Genomic DNA, 16,261 nt, shown 5'->3' on the forward strand with positions numbered 1-16,261 from the left:
ATAAAATCAAAGATGTCTATAAATCTTTATTCAAACCACACACAGAATTAAAACAATATATGGATTGAGTTATTCATTAAAGACAAGACAGCATACGCAGCTACAGTATTTTCATCACAAAATAATAGAGTTATAACACCAGAGTAACACTGCTCTCTGCTCTATTTAGTGTTCTTGTGCATGTGTTAACAGCAGACGTGCATGATGCTCCATGTAGTCGTGAGGATCTCCTTCGAAGGGCAGACGTGGAGGATAGTTGCAGATTCCCATCAGGAAGATGATGATGGTGCCAAAGGTCATCACGGGAGTGATCAGGAACAGGCAGAGACGGTCCACGGTGCGAGCGATGCCGCTCCAGTTATCTTTCTCCTGTGAAGACAGCAGCGAGGACAGGGTTTATTTCATATTTAACAATCTCATTTTGATTCAACATTAAAGCCATAAACAATGCACAATCACACAACCACAGTTTATACATCAGACGCTGAACCTGCTGCAGGGGAGTCGTCACAGTCAGGTCCCAGAGGCAAGAACACTGACGCAGCAGTGCTAAAACTGCTGTTCCTCTAATGGCCACTAGAGCGCAGCTCCTATAGACTCTCATGTTAAAGAAGCTCCAGAAACAGATGAGAAACAAAGTTATTGACATCTGTCAGTGTGGAGAGGGCTGCAAAGCCATTTCTAAACCACAGACAGCCATTATCCACAAATGGAGACACAACAGCTAAAGAACCACAGGCCTCACTTGGCTCAGTTAAAGTCAGAGTTCATGATTCAACAATCAGAAAGACAAAAACAGCATCTGTGGGAGAGCTCCAAGGAGAAAACCACTGCAAAAATCATCTGGATGATCCCCGAGACTTCTGCAAAATATTCTGTGGACTGACAAGACAAACACTGTGGAACTTTCTGGAAGGTTTGAGTCACGTTACATCTGCATAACTTAACAGAGCATTTCATAAAAGAACATCAGACTAACAGTCAGACATGGCGGTGGTGGTGTGATAGTCTAGGGCTGCTTTAGGACAACTTGTTGTAATTGATGGAACCATGAATTCTGCTCTCTAGCAGAAAATCCTGAAGGAGAACGTCCTGAAGCTCAAGCAAACTTGGTTTATGCAGCAGGAGAATGATCCAAAACACACCAGAAAGTCCACCTCTGAATGACTCAGAAAATAAGAATCAGAATCAGAATCAGAATCTTTATTGTCATTGTACACAGAAGTTGCACAACGAAATTTAAAATGCATTCCTTTCTAGGTGCCTCAGACAATAAATAATAAAATAATAAAAATATGAGTGATAAAAATGATTACTAAAATACAGTGCACAATAGTAAATTAAGACGAATCTAGCCCCAATACACACACCAACGCACGCACACAGTCAGCACTACCACCCCACATCACTGTCCATTTAACCACACAGAGTTCAGTTCAATGATGGCTCTGGCATAAAAGCTGTTCCTCAGTCTGTTTGTTCTGGCCTTCATTGTCCTGAAACGTCTGCCTGATGGCAGTAGCTGAAACAAGGAGTGTCCAGGGTGTGAGGGGTCCTGGAGGATGTTCTGTGCCCTCCTCTGGCAGCGGGCATTGAACAGTTCCTGGAGGGAGGGCAGGGGACAGCCTATGATCTTTTGAGCCGTGTTGATGATTCGCTGGAGTGTTTTCCTGTCTGCTGCTGTGCAGCTGTTGAACCACACGCACAGACAGTAGGTCAGGATGCTCTCTACACAGCAACGGTAGAAGGACACCAGCAGATTCTGGGTCAGATAGTTGCTCCTAAGAACCCTCAGGAAATGCAGTCTCTGTTGGGCCTTCCTGACAATGCTGGTCGTATTGATACTCCAGGTCAAATCATCCTGCAGATGTACTCCCAGGAACCTAAAATCTGAAACCAGCTCCACTTCATCCCCCTCGATGAACAGAGGTTGAATGACATGTGTTGTCCTCCTAAAGTCTACTACCATCTCCTTTGTCTTAGTGGTGTTCAGGATCAAGTTATTCTCACTGCACCACCTTGACAGCTGCTGCACCTCGTCCCGGTATGCTGACTCATCCCCGCCTGATATGAGCCCCACCACAGTGGTGTCATCCGCAAACTTAATGATGCAGTTACTGGCATGTATGGAGGTGCAGTCATGTGTGTAGAGGGTGAAGAGTAGGGGACTCAGCACACAGCCCTGTGGAGAGCCGGTGCTGAGGCTGATGGCTGAAGAGAGGTGGGGACCTACTCTTACCCTCTGGGAACGGTCTGTCAGGAAGTCCTTGATCCAAAGACAGGTGGAGCGTGGTATCCCCAGATCTGACAGTTTAGTCACCAGTCTGCCAGGAAGGATGGTGTTAAACGCCGAGCTGAAGTCCACAAAGAGCAGCCGAGCGTAGTTCCCCCCCTGCTCCAGGTGAGAGAAGGCAGAGTGGAGGGCCGTGGCAATGGCGTCCTCTGTGGACCGGTTGGCTCTGTAGGCAAACTGGTGGGGGTCTAGTCTGGGAGAGAGAGACTGGAGATGACGTGAGCCCGGACAAGCTTTTCAAAGCACTTCATAACAATTGGTGTTAGTGCTACTGGCCTGTAGTCATTCAAACCTCTGATAGTGTTCTTCTTGGGGATGGGGACAATAATGGAGGACTTCAGGCAGGAAGGGACAGCAGCCTGGCTCAGGGACTGGTTAAAAATGCTGGTAAAAATACCAGCCAGCTGAGCCGCACAGACCTTCAGTATCCGTCCAGAGACACCATCGGGCCCCACAGCTTTCCTGGGGTTCACAGTTTCCAGCATACGCCTCACCTCTTGCTCTTGCAGCCTGAGGATGCTGCTGCTGCCTGCTGAGGGATGTTGGATGGCTGTCTCTGATTGCTGTACCTCAAAGCGTGCAAAGAAGCTGTTCAGCTCCTCTGCCAGATTGATGTTACGCTGATCAACTAACAGGCTGGGTTTGTAGTTCAAAATATGCCGAACCCCTTGCCACACCTGCCTGAAGTCGTGGCTCTGGAAACAGTCCTCAATCCTCCTCTTATACACAGCCTTGGCCTCCCTGATGCCCCTCTTCAGGTTGGCTCTGGCAGCGCTGTAAAGCGCCCCATCACCAGCTCTGAAGGCGATGTTCCTTTCTCTGAGTAAGCTCTGCACCTTTCCATTCATCCATGGCTTTCTATTTGGAAAAACCCGGATATTCTTGTCCACAGTTACAGTGTCGGTGCAGAACTTGATGTAGTCCAGAACAGCCGAGGTATACTGCTCCAGGTCCTGGTGCTTGAATACGTCCCAGTCAGTTGTTTCAAAGCAGTCCTGCAGCTGTTGAGAGGCACCTTCAGGCCAGGTCTGAACAGTCTTAGATGTAGAAAGAGCAGTTTTGCTGAGGGGGGTGTATGCTGGAATCATAAGCAGGGACAGATGGTCTGACTGGCCCAGATGTGGCAGTGGCACAGCCCTGAAACCCAGCTTGATGTTAGAGTAGACTTTATCCAGTGTGTTGTTCCCTCTTGTAGGGCATTTAACATGCTGATGGAACTTGGGTAGAACAGTCTTTAAATCGACATGGTTAAAGTCTCCTGCAATGATGTGTACAGCCTCAGGATATCTGCTCTGTTGACTGCAAACCGTGTCATGTAAGAGACTAACAGCCGAGTTAGCATTAGCATCAGGGGGAAGATAAACAACAGTGATCAAAACAGCTGTAAACTCACGGGGCAGATAGATGGGCCTGCATTTAACAGTCATGTACTCCAGGTCCGGAGAGCAGTGGCTGTTCACAGTCATACTGTCTGTACACCAGCTGTTGTTTACATACAAGCACACACCCCCTCCTCTGCTCTTACCGGAGGTCCGCATTCTGTCATGCCGGTGCGTTGTCCTGCCGGCTAGCTCGATGGCTGCATCAGGAATGGATGAATGAAGCCAGGTCTCAGTGAAGAGCAAAACGCAGCAGTCCTTCACGGTCCTGTTTGTAGCCACCAGCAGTCTCAACTCATCCATTTTATTCGGGAGTGATCTTACATTGGCGAGGAAAACACTGGGTAACGGAGGTCTATGAGGCCGTTTACGTAGCCTCTCCAAAACGCCAGCTCTGCCGCCTCTTTTCTGCCTCCTTTCTCTGCGCCGTCTCCGTCTGCGACCCCCCCTCACAGGGATGATGAACCACAAAGAGCCAGGTGGTCTGGCGATGTCCACCGGGATGTTGTGAGAGTGGAGGAAGTCAGCCATAACCGCCTGCTCACTTTGTGCTCCTATATGTAGGAGTTCGTGCCGTCTGTATGTTATAATGTCCGCCCGACATAATGGTGATGTGTTGAGCCACAGTTGAAGCACACATAACAACATACACAATTTCACAGAGCACCGAAAAGGAGAGCACTGAGCCGCTGCGACTATGCGCGCCGCCATCTTGGAAAGATGTCACAAAGATGTCACAGAGAAGCTTTTAGAGTGGCCTAGTCAAAGTAAAAGAGAGAAATCTGACTGAGATGCTTTGGTATGACCTTAAACAGACCATTCCTGCTCGAAAACCCTCCAGTTTAGCTGAGTTAAAACAATTCTGTAAAGAAGTGTGGGCCAAAATTCCACAGTGAGGTGAAAGCCTCATTACCAGTTACTGCAGTTCTGCCAAGAGTGGCACAACCAGTTATCAGGGGATAGCTTTTTCCTTCTTGTATTTACTCAGGTTGTCTTTGTCTAATATTAAAATCTGTTTGATTGGAAACATGTAAGTGTAACAAATATACCAGAAACTAAGAAATCGGGAAGAGAGCAAATACTTTTCACAGTACTGTCACTGTGTGTTCTGATGAAAAGTATGCTAACCTGTCTTTCATATACACAGACTTTGGTTTGTGGGTAGTTTGCAGCATTTTGTTGTGCATTTTTCACACAATGATGATTTAAGGAATCTTGAACCATGCAGAGCATCTTTGTGCTCTCCTCGTTCGCTCTCACCTCGTTGTACTCGTTCTTGTTGCGCATGTGTTTGATGATGTAGTTCGCCCCATCCACGGCCGGCTTGATCTCAGAGTACAGCTGATCCGTCACACCTCCATCGTCCTGCGGCTTCACCACTGCGCGCGCGCACACACACACACACACACACACGGCCATCTTAATTTAAGCATGCTCTCTGCTGATGTTCACACAGACTGTACAGTAAGTGTCTCTCTAACAGCTTGTGTAGTGTTTTGATGAATGGCTCCCAGCACAACATACTGCAACACAAACTCCACAAAAGGACCAAAGCCTCACACTGAAGTGGCTTCAGATGGATTAGTAGGTGACAGTCTAGCTGCTGCATACGGTACTTCACATTAGATAAGTGAAGGTTACCTAACATTAACCAGAAGAAAGAAGGTTTAATGAAATGAAGTCAATGTTACTACTCAGCTTTCAGGCTTAGTGATGGTTAAATACTTCACAGTAACCCAACACTGCAAAATTAAGTTTTGATTTGGTACCAGAGGTTTACTTAGTTTCTATCTTTCATATTTATATTTTAATTGAGCATCTGTAGCACAAAGTCTCCCCCTGGGGTTAATGAAGCATTCTGCTTCAGATTTCCTGTCTCAGTATCTCAGGAGGAGGACATACGTGCAGCGTGGGTGATGCGAGTTGTGAGTCCGTGTCGCTCCGACTGTTTCTCAAACATCAGCTCGCTGCGAGACTTCACGGTGTAGTACTCGTCCGCTTTGGTGATGTAACCCACCGAGCTCGATCGCCGTGGCAACGCCCCATCCCAGGCTGGCTCCTCCTCAGAGGGGTGGGACATGCGCAGGATGCGAGGCAGCCGCTCGAGGAAAAACTGGACAGAGACGGAAACGTTTCAGTGACCTGCAGTCTGAACGCTCACACTCTGGGACGGCAAATCGCAGATGACCCAAGAAAATAAATACGCATCATAACATGCTTTGGATACATTTACACGATGAGCATCACTGCATTAAAGTAGGCTGGAAAGTAATTAGAGAGAAAGATGAAAATCAAGAAAGTATTTTATGAGCAATAAGCTGGTGTATTTAAAGGCACATTAATTTGTGCTATTCAGTTTATTATTTTATGTTAATATTTTGGCAGTTTTTGCCTTCCATACAATTTTAGCACTGATGACTGAATTAAATTTGAAGAAGTCAAAAGTGCCAAAATGGTGTTTTTATCCAAACTGACATTTATACCCACAAGTGTGTGTGTGTGTGTCTGTGTGTGCATGTGTCTGTATCTGTGTGTGTACGTGCATCTGTGTGTGCGTGTGTCTGTGTGTGCGTGCATCTGTGTGTGCGTGTGTCTGTGTGTGCGTGTGTGTATGTGTGTGTGTGTGGGTCTGTATCTGTGTGTGTGCGTGTGTGTATATGTGTGTGCGTGCGTCTGTGTGCGTGTGTTTGTGTGTGCGTGTGTTTGTGTGTGCGTGCCTCTGTGTGTGCGTGTGTGTATATGTGTGTGTGGGTCTGTATCTGTGTGTGTGCGTGCGTCTGTGTGCGTGTGTTTGTGTGTGCGTGCGTCTGTGTGTGCGTGTGTGTATATGTGTGTGTGTGGGTCTGTATCTGTGTGTGTGCGCGTGCGTCTGTGTGTGCGGGTCTGTATCTGTGTGTGTGTGCGTGTGTGTGCATGTGTCTGTATCTGTGTGTGTGCGCGTGCGTCTGTGTGTGCGGGTCTGTATCTGTGTGTGTGTGCGCGTGTGTGCGTGCATCTGTGTGTGCGTGTGTCTGTGTGTGCGTGTGTGTATGTGTGTGTGTGCGGGTCTGTATCTGTGTGTGTGCGTGTGTGTATATGTGTGTGGGTCTGTATCTGTGTGTGTGCGTGCGTCTGTGTGCGTGTGTTTGTGTGTGCGTGTGTCTGTGTGTGCGTGTGTGTGGGTCTGTATCTGTGTGTGTGTGTGTGGGTCTGTATCTGTGTGTGTGTGTGGGTCTGTATCTGTGTGTGTGTGTGGGTCTGTATCTGTGTGTGTGTGCGTGCGTCTGTGTGTGCGGGTCTGTATCTGTGTGTGTGTGTGTGCGTGTGTGTATATGTGTGTGTGTGGGTCTGTATCTGTGTGTGTGCGCGTGTGTCTGTGTGTGCGGGTCTGTATCTGTGTGTGTGCGTGTGTGTATATGTGTGTGGGTCTGTATCTGTGTGTGTGCGTGCGTCTGTGTGCGTGTGTTTGTGTGTGCGTGCGTCTGTGTGTGCGCGTGTGTGGGTCTGTATCTGTGTGTGTGTGTGGGTCTGTATCTGTGTGTGTGTGTGGGTCTGTATCTGTGTGTGTGTGTGTGGGTCTGTATCTGTGTGTGTGCGTGTGTGTGTATATGTGTGTGGGTCTGTATCTGTGTGTGTGCGTGCGTCTGTGTGTGCGGGTCTGTATCTGTGTGTGTGCGTGTGTGTGTGCTACCCTCTTGGTCCACTCAGTCATGACGTGCGTGCTCGGCGTCCTGAAGTGCAGGTTGAGGACGACCACACAGTTTAAAACGACCACTGTAACCAGCACCATGATGAACATCAAGTACCTGAGAGACACACAGGAGAGCTGCATCTCTGAGCATCATGCTGGCTCCCACACCCGCCTGCCTCCATCTTTATATACAGTTAATGTTTCCAGACGTTGTTGGGGCGTGTTTTGGTGTTTCTTACTTGACGATAAGTGGAACAGACATGGACGTCTCCGGCAGCCTTTGAGAGATCAGCAGCAGGAAGACAGACTGAGCGAGCAGCACAGAGATGGACAAAGTCATCTTCTCACCACCTGCACACAAACGGTGTCAACAAATCAAGGAATCTGCTTCTGATTGGTGATCATTTGAAACCTGCAACAATGTATCTCTATCCGGTGTAAGAGGCTGGTGTGTGCGGGTGAGCTCTGCTCTGCAGCTGTGAGGATCAACGATGGTCAGTGACTGCCAGCTTCTCAATCCAGGTGATTTCTGCTTTACATCCCATTGATGCATCAAATTATTATTAGACTCCTAATATATTTAATCTACCTTGTTGCACTTTCCTGTTGACATCCTGCAGATTTTCAGCCTTCAAATTTCAGTTTGCACATTTTTCTTGACTTGTAGAAAAGTGTAAATTTGACCTTTTATTAGTTGGAAAAACCCAAAATATTTAATGACATCACCAGGGGGTCTGGGCCACATTTGATTGCATAGACATAATTCTATATGTGATTGTATATAAAACTCAAATTATTCACGGAAAAAATAAAATAAATTTTTAAAAATTGTCAGTTTTTGCCTGAAAAAACTTTCTTCCTGATTTAAGTTTCTATCACTGCATGAATTAAAAATGAATTATCTGCCCTTTGTGTGTATATGTGTGCTTCTTATATTTAAACTATAAGCTCAGGAGTAGCAGTGGGACACCTTTCAGTCGTAGCCCATCCAAATTCAGTTGCTCTGCATACAATTGTAGGAATTTTTGGATGGCTCAGTTCCACTGCATGGTTCTGTGGTTTGGTTGAAATGACCCTTTAAACGCACACTTACTGTCAGCGGGCAGGTAGTAGACCAGGCAGGCCAGGAAGGAGATGAGCATGCAGGGGATGATGATGTTGACTATGTAGAAGAGAGGTTTGCGCTTGATGATCAGGTAGAAGGTGATGTCCTGGTGCTTGTTGCTCTCCATGGGGATGTGTTTGTAGGCGTTTCTCTTGGCCGGCCGGTGGACGACCTCCCACTCGCCGTTTTCTGACGATATTGGTGAAAAACACGAAATGAGAAACAGAAGAAACTGAGCTGCCTCCAGGACTGACTGGCAAAACATACGGAGTTATTTCTGCAGCCTGAAGTGAGACTTTAACTGGAAGTGTCTACATGAGGTGTTGATGGCAGCGAAGGAGGCCACAATTAGGCTGAAAAAGCAAAGTGAACTCATCACAGAGGAGAGGCCAAATTAACTGTCTTATAAAGAATGATAGCACAACACCAAAAGGCTCAATGAAAGACAACTAAAAACCAACTTCACAGCATCTAACCAGGTGGAGAACACTCCTGAGGAGGCAGGGACACGACCAAGAGACACCTTCATGACTGAAGCACTGGGTACACTAAAAAGCAGAATACTGATGATGCAGTAGCTCATCTGGCTCACACTGCATCATGATTCACAGGTTGGTAGGCTGAACTGCACAAAGTAGTGAGAATTACAAATGTGACCTTCACCTTGAGCTCAGATTTGATGAAGGTGATCGTCACGTGCAGGTCTGATAAAATTCTGACCACTGTAAGAGGAGCTGTGAGTCTTGCGGACAGACTAATGGAAACCTCTCCAGATGAGCTAAAAACGTTCTTTGGACAGAACCAAGATGAATCTTTAGCAGCATGATGGGAAGAGAAAAGGAGAGAAACAGCTCCTGAAGCATATCACATCATCTGTCAAACATGGTGGAGGCCATGTTACGGCATGGGCATGTTTGGCTGCCAGGGGAGCTGAGTCACTAGTGTTTATTGATGATGTGACCGCAGACAGAAGCAGCAGGATAAACTGTGACATGTACAGGGCCACACGTCTGCTCAGATTCAGCCAAATTCTGCAAAACGGACCAGACAGTGCTTCACAGCGCTGCAAAAGAAACCCCAGAGCTTCTCAAAACAAAGCAAATGTGAGCGTCTAATGCCTAAAAGGTTAATGCAATACTTTAGTTAAAGCTGAGAATCTGCACTTGTCTCATTTAAAATCCTCCAAAAGATGAAATTACAAAAACATGGAGGTAACTGTATCAATAAACAGCTTCAAAACTGATGCCCGTGCTGACGGTGAAACATCAAGTGTGAAATAAAACAGCTACCTGTCCAGCTAGCAGGGTCGATAACGACCCACTCCACTGTGTGGTTGCGAACATCGTCAACGTATTCTTCTTTCAGCAGCATCTGGATCTCTTTGGCGTTGTAGGTCAGAGAGCTGCAGAGCAACCAATTTAATTCATCTCAGATGTTTTCAGGAGAAAAACAACAAAAACTTCATGGATTTGCTTCAATATCAGAGAGAACATTTGATCTGCAGCTGGATAATTGTAGTTAACAGCAGCTAAACACACACACACACACACACACACACACACACACACACACACACACACACACACACACACACACACACACACACACACACACACACACGTCAAAGAAAGTAGGAAAGGCTGAATTATCTGAAGGATATTTGATGCATAGTTGTTGGCAGAGCCTTAAATGTTACGTGAATTTGAGGGTGCAGTTCTGCCAGTCGAAGGGGAAGTATTTAACGTTGATGGAGCAGGAGGAGCGGAAGATGGCCGGAGGCAACCAGTAGCAGAAACCATTATTATCCACCAGCACGTTACTGTAGTAGGCCACCTCGAACTGGGCATCATTACTGAGAGGGAGGAAAGAAGCAGGGACACAGACAGGTCCATCAGTTTTTGATATATTGGATAGCTGATTTGTCACAGTGGTCCACCCAGTGGAGCTGTGACAAAGTATTTGCTTCCTTCCTGATTTCTTTTTTTTCCCCATATTTGTCACACTTACATGAACAGCTCGTTTAAGGTTAAAGAATCCGAATCTGATTTAGGTCCAGACTTCGATCCGGCCACTCCAAACCTTTTTGTTTTTGGAGCCACACAGACACACTTGTGGTTCAGATGCTGCACAACCTGAGTGCTCTTGAGCCTCAGGGCACAAACTGATAGGTGGACATCCTCAGGTAGAGAGCAGAATCATGGTTCCATCAGTTACAGCAAAGCAGCCCCAGACCATCACACCACCATGTCTGACTGTTGGTGTGACTGTCAAACCATGAAGTGATTTTTGACTCAGCAGGTCTGCAGCGAGTGTGGCACTGAAACTAAAGTCAGCTGTCTAAAAAATGTGGTTAACTTATGATTTAATAAGGGGGGTAATTACTAGGGATGGCACGATACCACTTTTTTAGGTCCGATACCGATCCCGATATTTTACATTTGAATATCTGCCGATGCCGATACAAATCCGATCTTTTTTTAAAAAAAACAAAACAAAACAAAAAAAAAAACAATTGATTTCAAATGCCTGGATACATTTTACATAAGTCAACAGTCTCTCACACAACAAAATCAAAATCTTTTAGTTGTCCCGCGTACAAGACTAAGAACCAGGGAGGGGCAGAGCTTTTCAGGCAGTGGTGCCAAAGCTCTGAAACTGTTTACCACTCCAGCTCCATTTAGCTGACTCTGTGGCATCTTAAAAAAACAGTTGAAAACTTTTCTGTTTAACCAGGCTTTCTGTTGACTTTATTTTTATTCTTTTTCTTTTAATATGGTAATGTTAATATGTTTTTAACATGGTGTTTTATCTGGGTTTTTTGATATTGTGTTTTAATTATTGTACAGTGTTTTGTGACTTTTTGTCTGTGAAAAGCACTAAATAAATAAACTTTACTTACAACAATCGCTCTATCACCTGAGCCCTGTTGCTCCTATGTGAGAAGATGATGCATTGGCTTATGGTATGTTGCAAATTTTAGTAGGGCTGCAACTATCGCTTAATGAGTAATTGAGTATTCTATCAATTATACCATCAATTACCCGAGTAACTGGATAAGAAATACTTTTTTCACATTAACAGTTCATCTGCATATTTTAACTTCCGTACTGCAGTTTTTCCCTGTGTGAAACAAACAGGGTGGATGGAGCAGCTGCAAAGTTCTCTGTTCTTCACTTACTGATCAGGTGGTTGATGAAGGACCTCCAGCTGTTTCCCAGTAAAGGTTTTAAGGAGGTTACAGGGAGAAACCATTCTTCCGCTCCATCTGAGCTCACCGGCTCCGCCTCTTTGTGCAGACAGACTGCACGCTAATCAGCTGACTGCTGCTGTTGCATCATCAGTGTTTATGTTGAAAAACTGGGGGCTGCGTGAGCGTAATTTTGTAATGCTTTATATTCACAAGCATTCTCCTAAACACATTTCTACTGCAGATCTATATTTAGTCACTAATCAGGGATTAAAGTATAAAAAATATTTTGACGAGGAAGGGGTCCTTCCGGACCACTCAGTGTCAAAGGGAATCCGTCCCAGCAACGATGGAGAACTGAGGGGGTCATTTCCTGATCCCCACTCCATTACGGTAGATGGCGGTAATGCAGCTCTAAGCTGGTTTGGTCAACCGCAAACTCACAAGAAGAAGAAGACGACGGAGAACTGTAAAGCAGCTAATGTGGGTCGGATCGGATCGGATTGCATTTTTTATTTCTTTCAGATATCCGATCCAGTAATTTAGGCCAGGATCGGACCGATACTGATACTGAATATCGGATCGGCGCATGCCTAGTAATTACTTTTTCACACAGGGCCAGGTAGGTTTGGACAGCTTTTTTTCCACCTTAATAAATGAAATAATGACTAAAAAGCTGCATTTTTTATTTACTCAGGTTATCTTTGTCTAATATTAAAACGTATTTGATGATCCGAAACATGTTAGTGTGACAAGTATGCAAAAAATAAGAAATCAAATACTTTTTCCCAGCATTGAATACTCTTAGAAACTAACACTGATATGAATACTGTTTCATTTTCCTCTGAGTGAAACAGTAACAGTGAGTGTAGTCTTTGTGCGTAATCTCACTTGTTTTCCAGAACGATCTCCGGCAGCCACACCATCCGCGGCGGCAGGCGGAGAACATCAATGCCACCAAACTCCTCCGAATCCCACGTCAGCCTGTAGTCAGTCCACGTCTGTCACAACACACACACACAGGAATTAAAGAGCTGCGTGTATCAAACATGAAGATGTGAAAGAATAAACTGTTACGCACATGTTCGATCCACACATTCGTCAGCAGCGTCTCATCTGCTTCTTTCTACAAAGGAGAACGAAGACGAAGGTTAAAGGAGGAAGATCCAAAAAAAACGTATTTGAATGTTTTGTCAGACACATTTGAGACCTTGCTGCAAAGATACAACACACAACCACACACAGGCTGTGTACCAGAGAGATGAGGTTGGAGAGTGTGAGGGCGAGGTACACGTCGACAACATCCTGCTGCTTCTCAGCGGGACGCAGCTCTTTGTTGTATCCTTTCTCTCTGAACAGGTAGTCAATGACGCGCTCCTCTTCATTCCTGCCCCAGCACTCTAACACACACACACACACACACACACACACACACACACACACACACACACACACACACACACACAAATTTTGCTTTTGTACTGTGAGGAACTTCAGTGCAAAAATTTGTTACTAATCCAGAGGGTTTAATATGATGTGGGACCTTTGCAGCTATAACAGCTTCAGCTCTTCTGGGAAGTCTTTCCACAGGTTTAGGAGTGTTTATGGGAATTTCTGACCATTCTTCCAGAAGCGAGAGAAGGCCTGGCTCACAGTCTCCGCTCTAATCCATCCCAAAGGTGTTCTATCAGGCTGAGGTCAGGACTCTGTGCAGGCCAGTCAAGTTCTTCCACACCAAACTGGCTCATCCATGTCTTTATGGAGCTGCTTTGTGCACTGGTGTGCAGTCATGTTGGAACAGGAAGGGGCCATCCCCAAACTGTTCCCACAGAGTTGGGAGCATCAAATTGTCCCAAATGTCTTGGTATGCTGAAGCATTAAGAGTTCCTTTGACTGGAACTAAGGGGTGGAGAAGTGTGATTCATCCCTCCAGAGAACACGTCTCCACTGCTCTAGACTCCAGTGGCGGCGTGCTTTACACCACTGCATCCGACACTTTGCATTGAGCTTGGTGATGGAAGGCTTGAATGCAGCTGCCATGGAAACCCATTCCATGAAGCTCTCTACACACTGTTCTTGAGCTGATCTGAAGGTCACATGAAGGTTGGAGGTCTGTAGTGATTGACAGAAAGTTGGTGACCTCTGTGCACTATGACCCTCAGCATCCACTGACCCCACGCTGTGATTTTATGTGTCAGAAGGCTACGTTCACACTGCAGCCTGAAGTGACCCAAATCCGATTTTTTCGCCCTCATGCGACCTGTACCCAATCTTTTCATGCCAGTCTGAACAACACAGATCGGATTTTTTCAAATGCGTCTGCTGTTCACACACAGATCACATCCAAGTCGCATATATTTGGAAATGTGAACGACCACGCAAAAAAAAATATCGGATTTCACAAAAAATTGGAATTGGATCACTTCAGGCTGCAGTGTGAACGTAGCCCAAGTGGCCTGGGTCGCATTTGAAAAAATCCGATCTGTGTTGTTCAGACTGGCATGAAAAGATCAGATACAGGTCGCATGAGGGCGAAAACATCGGATTTGGGTCACTTCAGGTTGCAGTGTGAATGTAGCCTTAATCAAGTGTAAACATGACAGGTGGATGCTGAGGTGGTGGAAGGGTTCAAAGAGCAGGCGGTGATCCAGGACAGCAGCTGTGCAGATGGGAAATTCTGTAGCTTGAACAGGCTGCCAGACTGGGAGGGTGTGTTTGGGATATGACATGAGGAGACTGTTAGTGAGCATGAAGCTTGACTGCGTGCACTAGCTCAGACCCTCCGTCCAATCAGCTTTTATCTGAATAAGGTGTTTGATGGAGCTTTTTTCTCTGTTTGGGGTTTTTGAACCAGCAGGAATCTGAGCTTGAGTCTCCAGTGACAGTCTGGTTTACAGTCTGTGGTCTGATCCCAGTATCAGTCCACTGTAAATACCTAAACATCAAAGTGAAGATCATGTGACATGTCTGAAAGCTTCAACACTGCTTCTTAATGGACCTTCAGCGCCTGTTTCCAAGGTCAAACGTAAACTCATCTCCAAGAATGTGCTGCTTCATCTAGAAATCTTCAAACCCTTGAGGTCCAGGTGACGTCTTCTTCTTTGTTTTGGTTTTTATGACTAACAGCCAGTCGCAGTAACACAAACACACTGTAAACAAGCATGACAAACAAACCGGATCCAAGTGTGTGAATGCTTCGTGGTGCTCGTATTTCATCACATCACAGCTGCTCTGCCAGCAGCTGCTGTGATAACTCCCATCCTACAGCTCAGCACACTGCAACGATCTGATCCAAATGATTCAGAGGAGGTTCGGCACGCTGGAAGTAAAGCAAACGTGAGGTTTGCAATTTGCTCTTTTTAGCTCATCAATCAGGCTTTCATTTTTTGGAACACAGAGCTGAAAATGTGAGTTTCTTTAATTACTCTGTTTACAGCTGAGTATTTATATGATGAGGTGCTGATTAAGTACCTAATCGTTTGGCTGATGACAGAGTCCAAGTTGAGATGTTGAACATCTGTTAGTTTTCTTTCAATTGATAAATAAAAAGATGAACACACTACATTAAAAGAAGGAACTTAAAAGTTTTAATCAGTCATAATCAGTTAACTGATTACATACTCCAATAACTGAACTTATTTAAAGAGTTTTAGTGTCCTGTGTTATGATTAAAGAGAATTTTAGACCTTAAAAAGAAAAGATTTGCTCGTGTTTTAGAATGAAGACGAACACGTTCAGATGTTTACACCAACAGTTTAAGCACTCATTGTGATACAAGAATTACATAAAAGCGACTGAAGATCACACGTTTAGCCTGTCAGGTCACGTCTTTCAATAACTCACCGGATGAGAGCAGTGTGAGCAGGAACAAGGTGCCCATCGCTGCCAGCTGAAGCTCCATGGCTGACTGAGAGAGGTCCAGAGTCCTTTCACCTGCTAGCAGCCCGAGAGGCTGAATGACAGGCAGCAGCTGCGGACAAACTGAGGAGAAAATAGACTGTGGACACAATTGTCAGGAAGTATTCAAAGAGGATATCCCTTATATGGTCATCTTAGGTAGAGAATTCCCACCCACCCGCTGTACAAACATTGTTTGTGAGGGGCAGCCAATCAGAAGAAAGTTGGCTCAAAAGGGGCGGGCTAAAACTGTAAATTGTAAATAGAGTTTTGAATTCTCAAATTAAACTAGTTTGGGCAGTGACCTAAAGGATATAGCAGAAATGAGTTTTCAGAGGGTGGCCGGGCTCTCCTTTAGAGATGGGGCGAGGAGTCCACTACTATCCACATCGAAAGGAGGCAGCTCAGGTGGTTTGGGCACTTTCTGGTACCTCCTGGCCAAGGTGCTCAGGTTACGTCCCACTGCGTGGAGGCCCCGGGGCAGACCCCGGAGAGTTTACACGTCTCAGTCAGCCTGGGAACACTCAGATGTTCCTCCAGATGAGCTGGAGGAGATGGAGGTCTGGACTTCTCTGCTTAGGATGCCACCCCCCCACTGCCTCCTTCATCCATCGACTTCAAAGTTTTATTGATTTTAATCCAGTTTTCAAACAGCAAATTGTTGAAGTAATTAAAAATATCTAAACAGATTTATTGCACCTGCACTGGCAGAGCAGAAGTCATCCAGGTT

At 45.6% G+C, this 16,261-nt stretch overlaps 1 protein-coding gene across 1 annotated transcript; it reads right to left on the bottom strand.

Moving 5' to 3' along the window:
• Positions 1-46: 46 nt before the first annotated feature.
• LOC115799279 (acetylcholine receptor subunit delta-like) lies at positions 47-15,535 on the bottom strand. Its single transcript, XM_030756356.1, has 12 exons — positions 15,478-15,535; positions 12,889-13,034; positions 12,716-12,760; positions 12,526-12,635; positions 10,144-10,299; positions 9,737-9,849; positions 8,436-8,636; positions 7,582-7,693; positions 7,343-7,457; positions 5,575-5,785; positions 4,933-5,051; positions 47-369 (listed from the first exon to the last, which is right to left on the bottom strand). Exons 1-12 carry the CDS (start codon positions 15,533-15,535, stop codon positions 166-168), a joined length of 1,590 nt encoding a protein of 529 aa, XP_030612216.1. The 3' UTR covers positions 47-165.
• Positions 15,536-16,261: the final 726 nt, after the last annotated feature.

This window comes from Archocentrus centrarchus, chromosome 20, assembly GCF_007364275.1.
Source record: "Archocentrus centrarchus isolate MPI-CPG fArcCen1 chromosome 20, fArcCen1, whole genome shotgun sequence".
NCBI lineage: Eukaryota > Metazoa > Chordata > Actinopteri > Cichliformes > Cichlidae > Archocentrus > Archocentrus centrarchus.

What these genes read in the sequence shown, in the direction of transcription:
- LOC115799279 (XM_030756356.1), bottom strand. Translation starts at nt 15,535, where the DNA reads ATGGAGCTTCAGCTGGCAGCGATGGGCACCTTGTTCCTGCTCACACTG. An exon ending in CTACTACCTGCCCGCTGACA is followed by an intron (nt 7,694 to 8,435) that starts GTAAGTGTGCGT and finishes GTTTGTGTGCAG; the next exon opens with GTGGTGAGAAGATGACTTTG. An exon ending in TCTGTTCCACTTATCGTCAA is followed by an intron (nt 7,458 to 7,581) that starts GTAAGAAACACC and finishes TGTGTCTCTCAG; the next exon opens with GTACTTGATGTTCATCATGG.